Here is a 17,202-nt window from a genome sequence, read left to right on the forward strand (position 1 = left end):
ACTGGGTTTTAGTAGCCCATCCATATGATAAGTAGTTGAGCAGAATGCTTGATCAAACATATTCATTTATTTCTGAGACAAAATAAGGAAATTCACTCTAAGTGGAATAAAAAGGATTATGTGTAGTTTCCATTAATTGAGCCATTTTTTTCCATCAAAAAAGACCAGATCATGTTGTATTTTGCCACCAAATCAATTCTGCAAAATTACTTTTGATTTTAAGAGCCTCTTAGACTTTAGTTAGAAGAATTTCCACAACCCATCACATCTTACAGAGACTACTGTTACCTGGCTTCTCTTTCTTTCCAGATTTATCTGCCATACATATCTCCTAGTCTCATAATCTTTGCTGATACTAAACTTCTTTAAAGGAGAAATCTTTAAATAATTCCTTCTCTGCCTCAGTCCTAAGCTGAGGTGAAGCAATTTGGCACCTTCTGAATACAAAATTAGGGCATGGAGATGCCACTCATGAGGTTATTAGGGGCCAGATCATAGGAAGACTTGCATTTCATACTTTGGCAATTGAATTTGAATAATAGAAAAACCTTTAAGAGAAATGCAAAGAAAATAAAGTTGAGTTAAGCAAGATGGAAGGCCTGGTGCACACAGAGGAGCACCTGCAGTAGCACAAGCAAACAGGTGAATTACAGCTTGATAGGAAGGTTGCAGAGAAAGCAGAGGACTCTAAAATGTTTGAGAGATAAAATGGGAAGGCATGGTTATTGGAGGTGGGAAGTAAGAAAGAGGAAGGTCATGAATATCTCCCAGGGATCAGGTTTTCAGAATAGGGTAGATGGTATACTGTAGCTAACATAGGGTACAAAGGATTAGAAGCAGATCTGAACCAAGTGATGCTGATAATGACTGAAGCTGTGACTGCTGGATTTACTGTTCTTATTAAACATCCAAGTTGAGATGTGTATCAAGTTTGGAGGTCTATATACAGGATTAAATAACAGTTTTACATTTGAAAGTAAACAGAATCTAGGTGCCAATTAAACCATCAGTTTCCTAATTCATCCTTTATATGTTTATTGAGTAATAACTATTTAACTTTGACTATTCTAGATGCTGGTGATTCAGCATTGAATAAGATAGGACACAATTCTTGCCCCCTCCTTCCTCCCTTAGAGTTTACAACTCAGAGATGTGCCATTCAAGACCAGGGAAATTAAATGACATTGCCATATATGCAACTTAGTTAAGCTGACATGTTTAATCATATAAGACTTCTGAATGTAAAAGATGATGCATTTATTTAAATATTGATATATGTTACTTATCTCATGGAAGATGTAACAAACATGGCCTGGCTTATTTGAGTAGCACTTCTCTAGTCTAGAGGACAGTCTAAAAATAAATACACTATAAAAGTTAGAGAATTATGTACAGGGATGATAAGACATAACTGAGGAAGATAAATTATCCTGGAATCTGGTGGTTAGAAAGTGAGAAAGTAATTAATTATCTCAATTATCCAGATGTAGAAATGGCATTCAGGGCAGAGAGATCAGCTTGTGAAACAAAGGCCAGTGTGTATATGAGACAGGGAAAAAGTATAGTATCAAAATGAGATTAGAGACATGGGCAGAGACAAGATTATGCAGTTTTGAGGATCATGTAGAGGATTTGTGTTTTATTGTTAAGTGGATTAGGAACTGGAAAGTTTAACCAGTAGAGTGATATGCCCAGCCTTTTGTTTTATGAAGATCAGTGTGACAGGAGTGTAGACAAAAGATTGGAAGAGAACAGTTTTTAAATGAGGCAGGCCATCTTACAGCTTTCTTCAGTCATACTACCCAAAGAGAAGATTACATTGGACTGGAGTAGTGGTTCTCAACTAGGATGACTTTGTCCCCCAGGCTACATCCGGGAATGTCTGGAGACATTTTTATTGTCATGACTGAGAGTGAGGTGTGACTAGATTTTAGTGGGTAGAGGCCAACGATCTGCTAAATATCTTACAATGCCCAGGACAACTCTCCATAACAAAAGATTATGCAGCCCAAAATGCCAATAATGCTAAGGCTGAGAATCTCCAAACTAGAGGGAAAGCAATAAGAGGACTGGATAGATTTAAGACACATTTAGGATAGATTTAAGACACATTTGGGAGCTAGAATGGCACTATTAGCAATCAATCACATATTAGGAAGATTTCAGGGTATCTGAGTTAAACAACTAGGAGGAAAGAAATGCTACTTAGTAAAATGAGAAAAAGTATATATATTTTTCCCTAGAGAAGAGCAAACATTCAATTTCTTACACATAAAGGTAAAACATGTTTATAAATCCTGCAAATGGAAAAGCAAAATGTATTTGGATAACAGGGTCTAAATTCTAGAATTCTGTCATTTGTTTGTTTGTTTTACAAAAGAGATGTGGACTAGTAAAAACTTGAAGTTCAGAGAAAATGGGTAGAATTTTAAGCCATGAAGAGAAGTTAACACTCCTATGTAGAGAGACCAGCTCTAAGCCACAGGGATCTCAAAGGATGTGGACTGGAATCCAGTTAGAGAATACAGAGAATAAGGTGGAAAGTTAGAAAGCCAGGAGTGTGACATGATGGGGGAACATTGATGATCATGTTTCAAGATGAAGGAAGGACACTGTCACCTGTGCCGACTGTGGTTAAACATTCCCGTAAAATCCTACTAATTATGACCATTACAGTTGCAGATGGTGGTCACTGCTGACCCTCCCAGAGCAATTTCAGGAGATTAGTAGACCAGCTAGAAACCAGATGGTTTTTGAAGGGAGATTAGGATGTGATATAGTTGAAAGACTGTTCACATAACTCTTTACAGAACTCTGGCTTTAAAAACGAGAGTGATATAATCAAGAAGGAAAGAGACATTATTTAAAATCTGGGGATGGAAAAAGCTTGACCATGTTTATAGGACTGAGGAAAAAAATTATAGAATGGGTGAAGTTGAAGCTGCAGGAGAGAGGAGATATGATAATAACTGAGAAAGGCTCCAAAGGAAACTTTGCTTGGAATGGGGTGTCTAGGGTTTCTTCAAGCCCTGAAATTTGTAAGAGCTTGATTTTTTTAAATGAGCATATTAATATAGCTTAAGTAATGAAGACATAAAAAGTCAAGAGAGACATGCAACATTATAAAGCAGAGAAACCCACTTCTGAGGACATGCACAAATGTAAGTGGTATGGTGGAGGGCCATGTTTATGGAAATGAAAAGCTGAGAATATAACATTTCTATTAAACTTCATGTGGAACAAAGAAATCGGACCAAAAAACCTATATTTTAACCCCAAACTCACTGTTTTCTGGTTGTATTAAATAGTTCCCTCATATCAAAAATTATTATTCTATTATTATATGTCCTTTAACCATGCTACAAACATATTAGGCGGCATTAGTGTGTTATTTATTAAAGAACTTTCAGACCTAAAGAGCTTTGCAAAAAAAAACAAAGAAAATGTGACATAAAGTGACGCAAACTATTTTGGCAAACTTTCCTGATTCATGAAATTTATCAACATAATTTTTATATTTTCCAAAGTTTGTTGCCATATGTATGCACATGTTCACATACATGATAAATGATTGTATTGAGTTGACATTCTCAAAGGGACATTTTTTGAATTTATTTACTGAAGAAGTAATTCCATAACAACAGATTCTTAATGTACAGATTGCTTTAAATGGAATTATGGAAATGTTAATATATAAAACTGAAGTTATTTATATTTTTAGAAAGGTATGAAAAATTACAAAAGAAATGTATGGAAATTTTTTTGATTTTTATAAATTATAGTTATTTGCTTTTTGAAAAGAATATAAAATGCGAGAAATTTTAAAACTGAGATTAATAGCAGTTATAATAGATTACTGGCCATCTCACCAGGAAAATAACATCACTGGTATGCCTAAAGCAATGGAAGAAGACAAATTAAAACACTCTAGTGCCAGAGTAGTTCAGGGAAGTTGGTATGTAGCTTGTCATATGGAAAATTTTAGTTAAGGAAAGTGTTGGGCTAGTAAGTGTGTGGTTTAGCATCCCTAATATGATGGAAGCAAGCTATAATTAAGGTACCACTGGAATTTGAAGTTATGCTCAGACTTCTGGCTAAGCTAATGGACCACCACTTTCCAGTTATATTTTCTCTAAAGACGTTGCTTTATGTAACAGAAAGAAAACAAACACACACTCAAATGCAAGGAACACAAAAATCGTTCAGGAAATGCCGACACTAAAACCATAATCTCTTCTTTATGTTCATCTGCTAAAGTAGCTCACTAGTTTAACGGACCATAGATTACTGGTTACGATTAACTTGGAGGTTATACTTAATAATGAAAGATGTATTTATATTCATTTAACATGAATTAAAGGCGACTTTTAGAAGAAAAAATATTTCTTCACGAACATATTTATTTTGGATGCATAAACGAAAATGAAAAATTCATGTTTTGATTTATTCCTTCATTTCAAAAATAATTATTGAGCATGTGTATGTGCCAGGCACTAGATCAAAGAAGCCCAAGCACCACTGCTGGCCTTTAGGAGCTGCTATATACTCTGCTGTTCCCACACATTTGTCCATCCTGCCATTACCAAGGATGGAAATCTTACTCGTCAAGGACAATCCATTTCAAAAGATGTTCCTTCCGGTTCTCCATGATGTGCACACTTCTGCATGTGTATATATCCGTGTGTGTAGTTACCTGGATGGACAAGCTTATGAGATACTGAGCTTCTTGCCCCAAAAGAGTTAAAACCTAGTTTAGATGAACACCTGTCAGATATGAAGAATCTGAGCTTGGCATTGAGGGTTGAGAAGGATTTGGAGGTATGAGAAGGAAAGAAGTGGACAATTTCTTTGGTAGAAATTTGTGATAAAAATAATGGTCAGATAAGCAAATACTATAAGAATAGGAAGAAACAATCATCTATGAAACAAACAGGTGGAAAAGATCAAACTGCTTTTTGATTGTCGATTTCTAAAAGATGCTTTAGACAGAAAGTTGGCTATTATAATAAGTGAAGAAAAGACATCTTTAATTCCATCATTTTCTTCATATCATTGATTTTTATAGTCATAAGGATAACTTTAACTACTCAATATGAAGGTAAGTTTTTTTTTTCTTTTCTTTCTTTTTTTTTTTTTGCTGCTTTGTCTTTCTAGAAGGATGAGCAAAGGAGAAGCTTAGCAGGGAAGGAAATGGATCACTTTCTAAGTGGTCTAATTTTTCACTCCCAACTGAGTTGGCAAAGGTTAGCACACTATTAAAATTCAAGTTTTTGCAATGTATTTCATTGGTAGTCAGTTCCCTAAAGGTATACCAGTTTTTAGCAATTATTCCTAGTGAAAGTCCAGGTGTTTGCCAAAGAATTTCCCAACTCAGACAGAAAAAGATTTCAATAACTCCATGGTATATAAAACATGAGTTACTAACAATAATAAATTAAATGAGCAAATGGCAGATAGCTTGTAACAAGAATATCTGTGGTGACTTTGGATTCTAAAAATAAATAAGCAAAAAACAAATTAAGAAGCTGTTCTTTCAGTGACTGTTTTGGGGGACTTCATAAAGGATGTAGGAATGCTTAGGTAGGCATATCAAGTAAAATGCAACTATTATCATGTTGAAATGTTGTTTTTCCATCTGGATATTCAATTGTTTGTGTGGTTTTGGGAGCAGAAAGGACAAGCTTCTGAAGCTGGCAGGGTAGCATTCTGGTTTCTACTGGCTTTGGATTCTGGGTTCTGACACACCTGGGTTCTGACACCAGGTCCATGACTTGTTGGCTCTATGACCTGGAGAAGTTGTACAGCTTCCCAAGCCTTCATGACCTCTTAAATCGGTGACAATTCCTATTTCATAAGGTTGTTGCAGGATTTTATGATAACATAAAGTGTACTGCATGTGGAAGGGCGCTGGTGACTGTTGGGCTGGTAGCTGTTTATACCTTCATGCTCAAAATCCCCTTAGTCAAGCCCAGTGAGGAAATGAGGATACTATTTGCATCATGACCAATGTCTTTGAAGGCACACCACACCTTCTTTCAAAAAAAAAAAAAAAAGTGTACGAGTGTAAGAAAGAGAGAAGCAGAGTGGCTTCCCTAAATGAGAATGATTAAACTGCAATTAAAAACACATGAATGCACTCAATTATAATTATAGACAAAGTTAATTAGTTATTTTTATGAAAAGACATGCACAAGAATTGGGAAGATCTCTGTTACTACATTACACCCAGTGCAGTGAGGGCATATAAATATCACTGGGAGATAGCAGGGACTTCAGAGCATCTTCTCACTGCAAAATAGCTGCATTCACATCTTCTGTCAACATGTATTCCGACTGCTGCCCTGGAAACTTCTCCTCCTGCTCTCTTGGGAGCCCCCTGCGGTACCTCGGCATCTCCCGCATCTCCTCCTGCCCCAACAACCTGGTCTACAGCACTGACATCTGCTCTCCCAGAACCTGCCCATTGGGCTCCTCTCTCTACAGGAGCTGTCAGGAGACCTGCTACAAGCCCAGCAGCTGCCAGACGTCCTGTGTGGTGTCCAAGCCCTGCAAGAAGACTTACACTGGATCTCTGTGCTTTGGCTCCCGCAGCAGTTGCTCCCTGGGCTATGGAACTAGAAGCTCCTACCCACTGGGTTGTGGATCCAGTGGCTTAAGAACCCTGGATTATGGAGTCCGTGGCTTCTCTTCTCTGGGCTACAGATCAGGATTCTGCTGCCCAACATATTTTCCTTCTAGAAGCTGCCAGTCTTTCTGTTATCGACCAACATGTGTATCTAGCTTCTGCTGAGCAACTTGCTAAGTATTCAAGACCACAACCTAACAATTTTCTTTCTCAAAGTCAATCTCAGCTATCATCTGGCTAGAGTCTATATCCTTAGAGATTAATAATTAAAGCAAAATGCTATTAAGAAAAAAATATTTGCCTCATATAGTACCCTTTCCTATCTTTTTCTTCCATCTTCCCTTCATCAAAATGAACTAAAATGTCATTTTGTTTTCTTCAAATAAACTCATTTAATCTAATATCAAATCACAAGTCTTGATGCTATTTTTTTTTCAAAACATGTCTGCTGGGAATTTGAAGTCTACTTACTTTGTCTAAAAAAGACAACACTTAACTTGAGGAGTGTGTTCTCCATTAGACAATCTTCCCTGAAAACACAGTTTTCTGGAATTTCCAGCACGTAGAACCAGAGTTTGGGTAAGAGGCTGCCTGCTATTATTCTGCCTGGGTCATTTTTGTCTAACCTGGATAACTCAGTTTGCTTAAACTCCTTAAACTTGTTTGGTCCAAGAAGGAAAGTTCTAAAACCATCAGTGATGCTGTTTTAGGTGAGGAAATTGTCAAAGCACTGTTTGTGAACCTCTTTCACAAATATGCAAGCCATAATGGAATTCTGAGGTCAGGATTTTAACTGACTGCCGTAGCTGGTGTAAGAAACGACTGTCTTAAGGATAGATGAAATTGAACATGTATGCATTACATTGTAATAAAAGGAATAAAATTTCTAAGAGCTATTTCTTATGTCAGTGTTTAACTTTCTTTTTATTGGGTCACTGTAAATTCATTGCTTTTTATAATTGAAGTCACCTGAGAGCTACTGGGAACGTGGTAGTTTCATGAGTAGGTCATCTAGAGTAAGAGGGAGGACTTCACTTCTTGGTATATTGGATCTAGATAATATCTCTTATTTTGGGGAGTACATAGCCATCTACATTTAAAAATATAGAAATTGAAAGAAAAATTTTTGTTCATTACCCACAAAGTTGTTTTCCTCTTCTCTCTACTTTCCATGAGAACTGAGAACTGGATTTAGTGGGTGTATCCCTCCTTATTTACCCTTAGCCAGTCCCGTAAAGGAATACGACTATACCCCAGGTTTCGGGACTGAATCTGGTTTTTCAAAGGGTATCCCATCCCTACAGAATGTTATTGGTTCAGGAATGAGTATGTAATCTAATTTAAACCAACAGAAACAAGGAGTAGCATGTGGAGGAGCTATTTGTAAATTTTTTCTTGTGGAATTTCTTAAAGCAACTCCTCTTCCTTTGGACTTTGTCATATATGAAATGTTGCAAGGGAATCTTGCAAGTCGTAAATAACCAATGAATGTTTATCAAATATGTAAATGAATGAGTTAGAGCTAGGAAGATGGTCACCAGGATATATTGTGTCAATGACATCAAATGTATTTTCATTTTTGCTAGTTGAATCTACTTAGATAACTGGTTGTCACCACTCCTCTGATCATCATTATCATAAAAAAATTTGAGCATGGTCAAATTCACACAGTATCTCAATTACCATGTCCATAGGAGAGGTGAGAAAATTCAAAAGCAAATTCTCATTTCTGGGTCATAGTAAAGTGGAAAAAATAACTTTACCAAAAGCTAACTTCAAAAGAGATCAGAATAAGTTCATCTGGGGAAAGGAACAAAACAAGTTTATAAGTGTGTTGAAAAACCATGACACTTTCGTATTGATGACAAATGGAAAAGAGTGTTGGAAAATATGAGCTGTATGCTCACATGGGTCATTCTTCTAATTTTTCTTATTTCTTTTATGCTGCTTGAATCAAAATCTGACGTAACTGAATTGTAAATGGCCAAGGATTACCCAAAGAAGCAAATAAAAAATATATAAAGTTCTTTGAATTATCATGTTCTAGAAAAATATATTTATGATTAGAATCAAAGAAAGCTGACAAGATGGTACATCGACTGAGAAACAGAATAGAGAACTGTGGTGTATGCATACAATGGAATATTGAGCAACTACCAGAAGGAATGAAGCTGTGAGACACATATCGAAGTGAATGGATCCTGTAGATACCTTTTGAATGAAGTACACCAGAAACAAAGGCAAACACTGTAATGCCTCACCAATATGGACTAACTAAAATGTGTAAACTCAGAATTGAATCTTAGAGCACAACCTAACAGGAGAATGATTATTGTAATGGTCCCTAGATGGTAAGCTCGTACAGTGGTCAAATCTATTCCTAAATTGTATTGGCTATCTCCAAATTCTGAGATACTGATCCCTTTGTTTATAACCTGATTGGTCTCTGGAACATTGGGTATCTGTGTGACACCTGAAACTCAGAGCTAGTGCTCAGCAGATATGAATGTTAGTATCAGCACATACAGCAACTGTTAAAAAAAAAATGTTGAAAAAGAGCCCAGACTTCAATTAGAGATATGAATGAAGCAGATCTGGTTAAGACTAGGGAAATTGGGCCAAAGGGTTAGATTGAAACTGACTGTATGTTAAAACTTCAACTTCCATGTGAGACCAAGGGAAGAGATGTTTATTTGGTGCAGGATCTATATTTTCTAAATAATATAACTTCTACAGTCAGTTTGTTCAAACACCAAAATTACATGAAACTTTGAATAAGAAGTGAGATATGGTAGGTTTGTATAGATTAGAGTGAAATAGTGACACATCCCAAAGTAATCTGGGCAGAGAATAAAAATAGATATGCAGAGTCCCCCCGAGGAGCTGGGGGAAAATGTGGGAAGTGTTTGATTTCCTCACAAACATTGAGGACTGATGGCTTGGTATGCCGAGCCCTCTATCTTGGAGCTTGCCCTTATGAAGCTCCTTTACTGCAAAGGAGAGGCTAACCCTGTTTATAATTGTACCTGACAGTCTCCCCCTGAGTGCCTCTTTTTTGCACAGATGTGGCCCTCTCTCTCCAGCTAAGCCACCTAGGCAGGTGAACTCACTGCCCTTCCCCCTATGTGGGACCTGTCTCCCAGGGATGTAAATCTCCCTGGCAATGCAGGTTATGACTCCGAGGGATGAATCTGGACCCGGCATTGTGGGATTGAGAACATTTTCTTGACCAAAAGGGGAATGCAAAATGAAACGAAATAAAGTTTCAGTGGCTGAGAGATTTCAAATGGAGTCAAGAGGTCACTTTGGTGGACATTCCTACACACTACATAGATAACACTTTAATGTATTGGAATAGCTAGAAGTAAATACCTGAAACTATCAAACTCCAACCCAGTAGCCTTGACTCTTGAAGATGATTGCATAACAATGTAGCTTACAAGGGGTGACAGTCTGATTGTGAAAACCTTGTGGATCGCATTCCCTTTATCCAGTGTATGGATGGATGAGTAAAAAAATGGGGACAAAAACTAAATGAAAAATAGAGTGGGATGGGGAGGGATGATTTGGATGTTCATTTTTACTTTTGTTTTTCATTCTTATTCCGATTCTTTCTGGTGTAAGGAAAATGTTCAAAAATAGATTTAGGTGATGAATGCATAACTATGTGATGGTACTGTGAACAGTTGATTATACACCATGGATGATTGAACATCTCCATAAAACTGAATTTAATTAAAAAAAAAAAGAAAGCTGACAAGAGACCATTTCCATATCCTCCTGCAATGCAGAGACATAAGGGCCAAAGTACACATATTGATAACTATTGACATAGTCTTATACATTTGAATTAATCTGAGCCTAAAATATATCTTTTTCCTTTGTGCATTATAGTTTCTGAGCAGGTATATATGAGACTTGACCTATTTCACACCATATGATACCTAGAGGAAGTTAGTCATTGCCCCCTTCATACTCTTTTGGCAGTAAACCAATGCATTCTCAGCAAGAAAAAAAAAATACATTTTACTTATTCTCAGAAGTCATTTTAAAATAGTATAGAATCATTCACTATAAAGTTGAATATTTCTATCAGCATGCTTGGAAACGAATGGTCACCAACTTCAGTGTTTGGTCTGTACTGTTAAATTTTCATAAATAATATTAATAAAGATTAGATAATCTTAAATGGAAGTACAGATTTCAAGCAGTAGGTAAATTTGACAAGAATGTTATCTAATGTCCTCCTCAACTCTAACATATTAATATTCTGATAGAAAATCATAGAATATGACAGCTGGAAAGGGCCTTTGGGAGCTTCTCATCCAGTCTCAATATATAAGATACCCAGAGTAGCAGAGTGACTTGTCCAAATTCATGCAGTGAATCAATGGAACCTACAAGGCTAGAAATCAAGTTCTTAACTCTTTGCCTAGTTTCCCTCCATTGCTACACATTCTTTTGATATGAACAACTTGGTCAGAGAAGAGGAAGGGTTTTAAACTAACTTACATCATTTGTCAATAATCTGGTTTGGGAGATAAAACTAAGGCAAGGCTAAAGGCAATAAATTGGGTCAAAATGGATGGAGTTAGGTTATTTAAGTGTGACTAATTTAAAAAATTGTTTTCTACTTTAATGTGGCTGATTAAGGGTTAACCATATTACTAAATATAAAAGCAATATAAACTAATACCCTATCACCACCAAGTGCTGAACCCTTGAGATATGGAGACAAGCTTAATAGATCCCTAATGGGAATAATAAACACAATCTAACCTTTGACAGAATGGAATGTCAATTTTTATAGGCACAAACAACATAATCCAAAACACAAAGAAGGTATGGTCTTTATTTTCCCTTAAAATTTTATTTTAAACCTAGATTTTTGTTTCTATGAGAATGTTCTTTTTATGCAAAAAGATCTTTAACCTGCTCAGAAATAATACTTTTATTTATTTAGCACCAATGTGTGCCTGGCAACCTGATGTTTTACTTATATCATCTCATTTAAGTTTTAAAGTGGGCTTATGAAGTTAGTAGCCTTGTAATGGTCATTTTAATGATGAGGAAACTGAGGCACAGAAAGCCTAATGGAATTGTTCAAGGTTACAGCTAATAATTACAGAGCCTAACCTTGAATTCTGAAAGTCTGGCTCTAGAATTCTTGTATTTAACTTCTTTGCCACAGCAAATCTTGATATTCAATTCTCTGGTGTTTATAAAGTGCCCCTGAAGCTACAAACATTTGTATATTTCAAGACCACAAGAGACCAGGGAATTGTTTTCTTTCAACCATTTAGCAAAAGAGTATCCAGTCACCATAAGCAATCAGGTAACTATTTCTTTTCTTTTTTTTTTCTTACTTTTTTTTTATTGTGAAATATAACATCTATACAGAAAGGTGATAACTTTCAAAGTACGATTTAACAAGTAGTAATAGAGCAAATTTCAAAGCATGTTATATGTTACAGTTCTACCATGTTAGTTATTTCCTTCTAGCTATTCCAGTACCCTAGAAACTAAAAAAAAAAAAATTATTTATATAAAGATTCAGTATTTCTAATCCCTTGTTAAATCCTGTTTTGTCAGTTGTTACCCCTTTCTCTCGTTTAATCACTATCTCAGTCTTCAGGGATATCTGGTCAGTGAACAACCAGACTTGTTCATATTGAAAATGGGTGTCAACATTATGGGGAAGGGGGATACATCTGGTTGATATTCTCGGAGAGGCTGTTGCCTCTGGGTTTGGGGACTTATCTGGCTTAGGAACACTCTGGGGATTTAAGTTTCTGAAAAGTAAACTTAGTGAGTGAAACTTTTATAGAGTCTCAGTTAGGGACCTAGGTATTCCTTAGTATTTTCAGGATTACTGTGGGTTAGGGCTTGGCATACTGTGGCCGTTTGGAATATCTAGCTGGAGATTGCTTAAGAGTAACCTCCAGTATAGTCTCTTGACTCTATTTGAAATCTCTTAGCCACTGTAACCTTATTTTGTTACCTTTCTTTTCCTCCTTTTGGTCAAAAAGGCATTCTCAATCCCTCAATGCCATGGCCCAGCTATTTCTATCCACTTCTCAAGAATACCCAAAGACAGGCTACATAGTTAAAATTATTCAAGTGCCTACAGTGCTAATATTTGCTTGTTAGTAGGCTGCATGAAAACATTTCTGAGGTGACCAGTTGCTGTAGCCTACCTCATTCTCTAATAATAAGCCAGGTAACTCCCTCTATAAAACCAGTACCTGTCTACAACTGTATTTACTCATTGGATCAAAACTGTAGGCTGAAACACCTATTAATTCAGTGCATAATTAATAGAATTTGAAAATTAATGCCTCATTCCAAAAGAAAAGAATTCTAGAGTGGCCCCATACACAGATGACAGAACAGCATTTGAAGGCAGGTGTAACTGATGTTCAACTGCATGGGTATTAAAAATTCATGTATATTGTGAGGTTAATAAGAAGGCTGTCTGTTGGAATCAACAGGTGAATGCTGGCTTATGTGATGTCCTGCCTTTGCCCACAGCTTTTGGCAAAAGGACACTGTGCTAGCAGTGAAAAGTATTTGTTTTTTTCTAATGGTAAAATCTTTTTAAAACGGGCCTTCATACAATTAGACATTATTTTAAAACAATTGACTCAGCATGCTAATAAGTAGAATTCTCAATGATTTTGTTTTCCTTATTTCACAAAGAAGCAGCTGAAAGTTAGGCATGGGTATTTTTATTTTGTCAAGTTCAACAGCCGAGTCAATTCTTGGAAATCCATTGTTAGGTCAAGACTTTAAAATTGTACTCCTTCAAATATTGTTATTATTTGAATCCAGTTTTATTCAGTACCTTCCATTCTTTATTTTTCAACATGCATATATAGAGGCCTTACTAGAAGCCAGCCAGGCACTGTGTGGAAGATATGCTTCTCATCTTCTTGGGAATCACAGTCTAAAGTCAAAGACAAATAAAATCATCATGAGTTGAGGTGAGTTCTATAAAGAAAAAAAAAAAAAAAAAAGAGTTCCCAACAGTGGAATCATTTTTCAGATTAAGGTGATAAAGACAATCCACTCTAAGAGGGAACTTTTAAGCAGAGATACACAAAAATGAGGAGGAAGAGTCTTGTAAAGAGGAGGGGCAAGCAGTGAAGGGTGCAGTCAAACAGACTCCTTCTCATGCAAAATACTGAAGCAAGGAAAATCTTGAGATGCTCAGAAAGCTGAAAAAGTCCTGCAAGAATGGAGCTTATTGGGCAGAGTGAAATGACAAGATATGGAGTTAGAAAATAGGAAGCAGCTAGATCTTGAAATGTGTTAAAGGCCCTATCAAGGGGGGAATGGATCTTATTCTAGGGGCAAGGAGAAAAGATTTAAGACCTTTAAGCTGGAGAGTCATAAGTTACTGTGGAAGTCCTGTGTAATGGCAAATATAAATCTGCATAAGAATTAAATGGGTCTTCATTGGGTTCATGTGGAGGGCAAATGGGTTATTTAAAATAATGACATAAGAGTAAGTCATTCAAAATTACAAGTTACTTGAATATGTTGCATACAATTGTAGAAATTCAGTGTGCATCCTGTCAAGCTGAATGTATTTAGATTTGTCCTTTTCAGTAGCTAATAACCCCAGTCCTTCACACGCCAAGGAAGACTTCGTAGAAAGAATTGCGCAAAGCTCCTGAATGTTCCAGGGTTTCCTTAGACCCAAGAAAGGGATACTTGGATGCAGTGCTAATGGCATGCTACTGTTCCTTTTTACTGTCAAAAACTGAGCTAGAGTAAAGGTATAGTTTGTGCTGGTACACCCTGTGCTTTAAGTGTGAAACTATGTTAAGCACAGCATGCTAATGTGATAAATGTTGGAGTTGATCATTTGTCTGCAGCCATAAAACGCAGAATAAACAAAAATGAAAAGCATATCCAGAAAATAGTTCTGTTACAAAGACAAATTATCAACCTTTGCAAAACACAAACCTAAGTAAGCACAATATTTGGTGTAAACTACACTTATAATAAAGAGCAGGTCAAAATCCATTGGTAATACAGAAGAATAAGCAATTACTTCTACGTGGGGAGATCAGGAAAAAGCTTAATGAAGAGGAAGGATTTAAACTTGGTCTTCAAGAAGTGAGGGGAATACAGTGCTAAATGAAGGGAGAGATGCATTTAGGTCAATGGCCATCTCCTATACTTTGGAAAAACAGTAAGAAGAAATGTCATTTCAGAGTTCTCTCACATCTTGAGAGACTTGTGCTGAATTTGTGGGGGCTCAGTTTGATCCTCTTCTGACTAAAAATGTCATGAACAACATATTACCACATTCTATCAAAGTGACATCTCTCAAAATTCCAGGGCTGAATATTAATCAGTATTCAACTGACTTTTTCCACATACATCCCTTATTTTCCATTCCTAATAAAGAGAGTCATTATGACTAAAGAAAAAAAAAATGTTGGCTTGGGTGGCATGTTGAGACTCATATTTGACAAACCATAGCCTGATTAGTCAGCTTTGCAGCTTAGATGAAAGCCGTTCTCAGGATTCAAAATGGTCTTGCTTCTTTGTTAATAAGACATCATCTTCATAAATAACTAAATGAGGTGTGCTGATGAGATGTTATTCTCCAAATTAGCATTGGCCATGAGGTGGACAGGAGTCTTCAGAAGAAGCCAACACCCAGGTTTCTGAGTATATAATCTCTTCAAATCCAGCATGTTGATTCTTTACAACCAACTTCAATCAAGGGTTTTAACACTATGCCCGATAACCACAGCCATTCACTCAGGAGTTTCTACAGTGCCCCACCACTCTCTGCCGTCATACATAGCTCCAATCCCCAAAGCAATGAAGATGGATTTTGTTTACCCAGCGGTTTCCATAGCAGAACCTGGCTCCTGGACAACTTTCAAGAAACATCCAGTGAAACCACTGGTTGCCAACTGACCAACTGTGAGCAGGATGTGCACACAAAGGACCTCTGTGCACAGTGTGCTTTCCTCCCCAGGGTTGTCCAAACAACTTCTATTAATTCCAGGTGCAATGAAAGAACAACATGCCCATCAGGAGGTGCCTCAGCAGCACTGGAGTGTGTTTCCCAGGCTTGCCAGGCAAGAAGTAACCAGCAAATAGGTTGTACAGTTCGGAGGTTCCAACCTGCAAGCTACATGACAAGGGGTTTCCCACCCAAGACTTATGTGTCAAAGAGTTGCCAAACTTTGGAATGTGAATATCATCAATGCCAGGTTCAGAGCCATGGATCCAGTGGTTGCAGACCTTTGGTCTGTGTCTCACCTGGACCACAACTCCTGGAATCTTCTTCTAGTACTTATGAACCAACTTGCTGTGTTACTGGTGGTTTGCAGTTGTCTAGTAAGTGAAGAAACTGTAGAGGAGAGGGCATATTCTAAATTGGATGAATTGATTTCTGAGAGTTTTAGTAATCTTTATTTCTCTAAATTCAAACTATTGTGTGTTTGTGAGTGAAAGGATGTGTCTTCTTTCTAAAGATAGAATACTATCTTTAAAGACTATATTAACCTTTTGGGGATCTCTCTGACATTAATATGGGATGCAAAGTTTTTTTTTAAACTATTTTAGATCACTAGGATACTATTTTTTATAGAGCAATAAGAGTTGTAAACAGGGACTGATATGAGTGCTTAAAAAAAATCATTACTCTGTAGCTGCATGGAAACACTTAGCGTTGGATCTGGTTTAATAACTGATGTTTTACTAATATCAGAAATCCATCAAATATTGGATTTAAAAGAGACCCAGAAGCCAGTCTAGCCCTGTGAATTCCAATATGTTAAACTCTGTCAGATGTAATTAATAACATCAGAATCACAACCAAAAAGCTAAGTCTATTCACTGGTCATCCCATGATTTTCTCCACTGCATCACAACACTATTCCAGTTAACTATGTGATTGAATGCATAGCTTGAAAAGTTCAAGGGAATTTTGAAATTCACCTCTGTGGACTTCCCATCATATAATAGCTAGATCTTTGAATATGCATGAGCTCAAGTCTGCTATTCTTTCTTCTGTTCTTACCATTTCTTCACTTTTTTTTTTTTTTTTTTGATTTGGGAAAACTTGATTTGTATTCAATAAATTTACTCTATTTGGAATGATAAACTTAATTGTCATACTATTAGTTTCATTAAAATCATTTTGTGAGTGTGTGTGTGTGTGTATGGATTCTGGCTTCTTTTACTCCCTATGAAAATGGTATAAAAATTTGGGAGAATCAAGGAAATATGTTCCCTAACCATAGTGTGCATAGTATGATACAGAATACAAGAAAATATTTATGTAGTCAGCTGTGGTGGTTTGGAGCTATGTACCCCCAAAAAAAGATGTTCTTAAACTTAATCCATTCCTGTGGGTGTGAACCATTGTAAATAAGACCTTTCAATGAGAATACTTCAGATGAAGTGTGGCCAAGGATGGGTCATCCCATCACAGAAGACCTTTAGGGAAGGTCAGATTCAGAGAAAAGAGCCACATAGTGAGCAGCCCGAAACTGAAGGTCAGTGGAACCTGGAAGAGAAGAGAGAAGCAGGAGAGGCTGCCATGT

At 36.7% G+C, this 17,202-nt stretch overlaps 2 protein-coding genes across 2 annotated transcripts; both read left to right on the top strand.

Moving 5' to 3' along the window:
- The first annotated feature begins 6,322 nt into the window (after nucleotides 1–6,322).
- On the top strand, nucleotides 6,323–6,790 carry LOC119526279 (keratin-associated protein 13-2-like). The gene has a single exon (XM_037825281.1). The coding sequence runs from the start codon at nucleotides 6,323–6,325 to the stop codon at nucleotides 6,788–6,790; it is 468 nt and encodes a 155-aa protein (XP_037681209.1).
- An 8,588-nt stretch (nucleotides 6,791–15,378) lies between these two features.
- On the top strand, nucleotides 15,379–15,999 carry LOC119529428 (keratin-associated protein 27-1). The gene has a single exon (XM_037829838.1). It carries the CDS (start codon nucleotides 15,379–15,381, stop codon nucleotides 15,997–15,999), a length of 621 nt encoding a protein of 206 aa, XP_037685766.1.
- Nucleotides 16,000–17,202: the final 1,203 nt, after the last annotated feature.

Source organism: Choloepus didactylus, chromosome 1 (genome assembly GCF_015220235.1).
Source record: "Choloepus didactylus isolate mChoDid1 chromosome 1, mChoDid1.pri, whole genome shotgun sequence".
Lineage (NCBI taxonomy): Eukaryota > Metazoa > Chordata > Mammalia > Pilosa > Megalonychidae > Choloepus > Choloepus didactylus.

Bases quoted from the DNA above. Each gene is read 5' to 3' on its own strand.
- LOC119529428 (XM_037829838.1), top strand. From the start codon at position 15,379: ATGCCCGATAACCACAGCCATTCACTCAGGAGTTTCTACAGTGCCCCA.
- LOC119526279 (XM_037825281.1), top strand. From the start codon at position 6,323: ATGTATTCCGACTGCTGCCCTGGAAACTTCTCCTCCTGCTCTCTTGGG.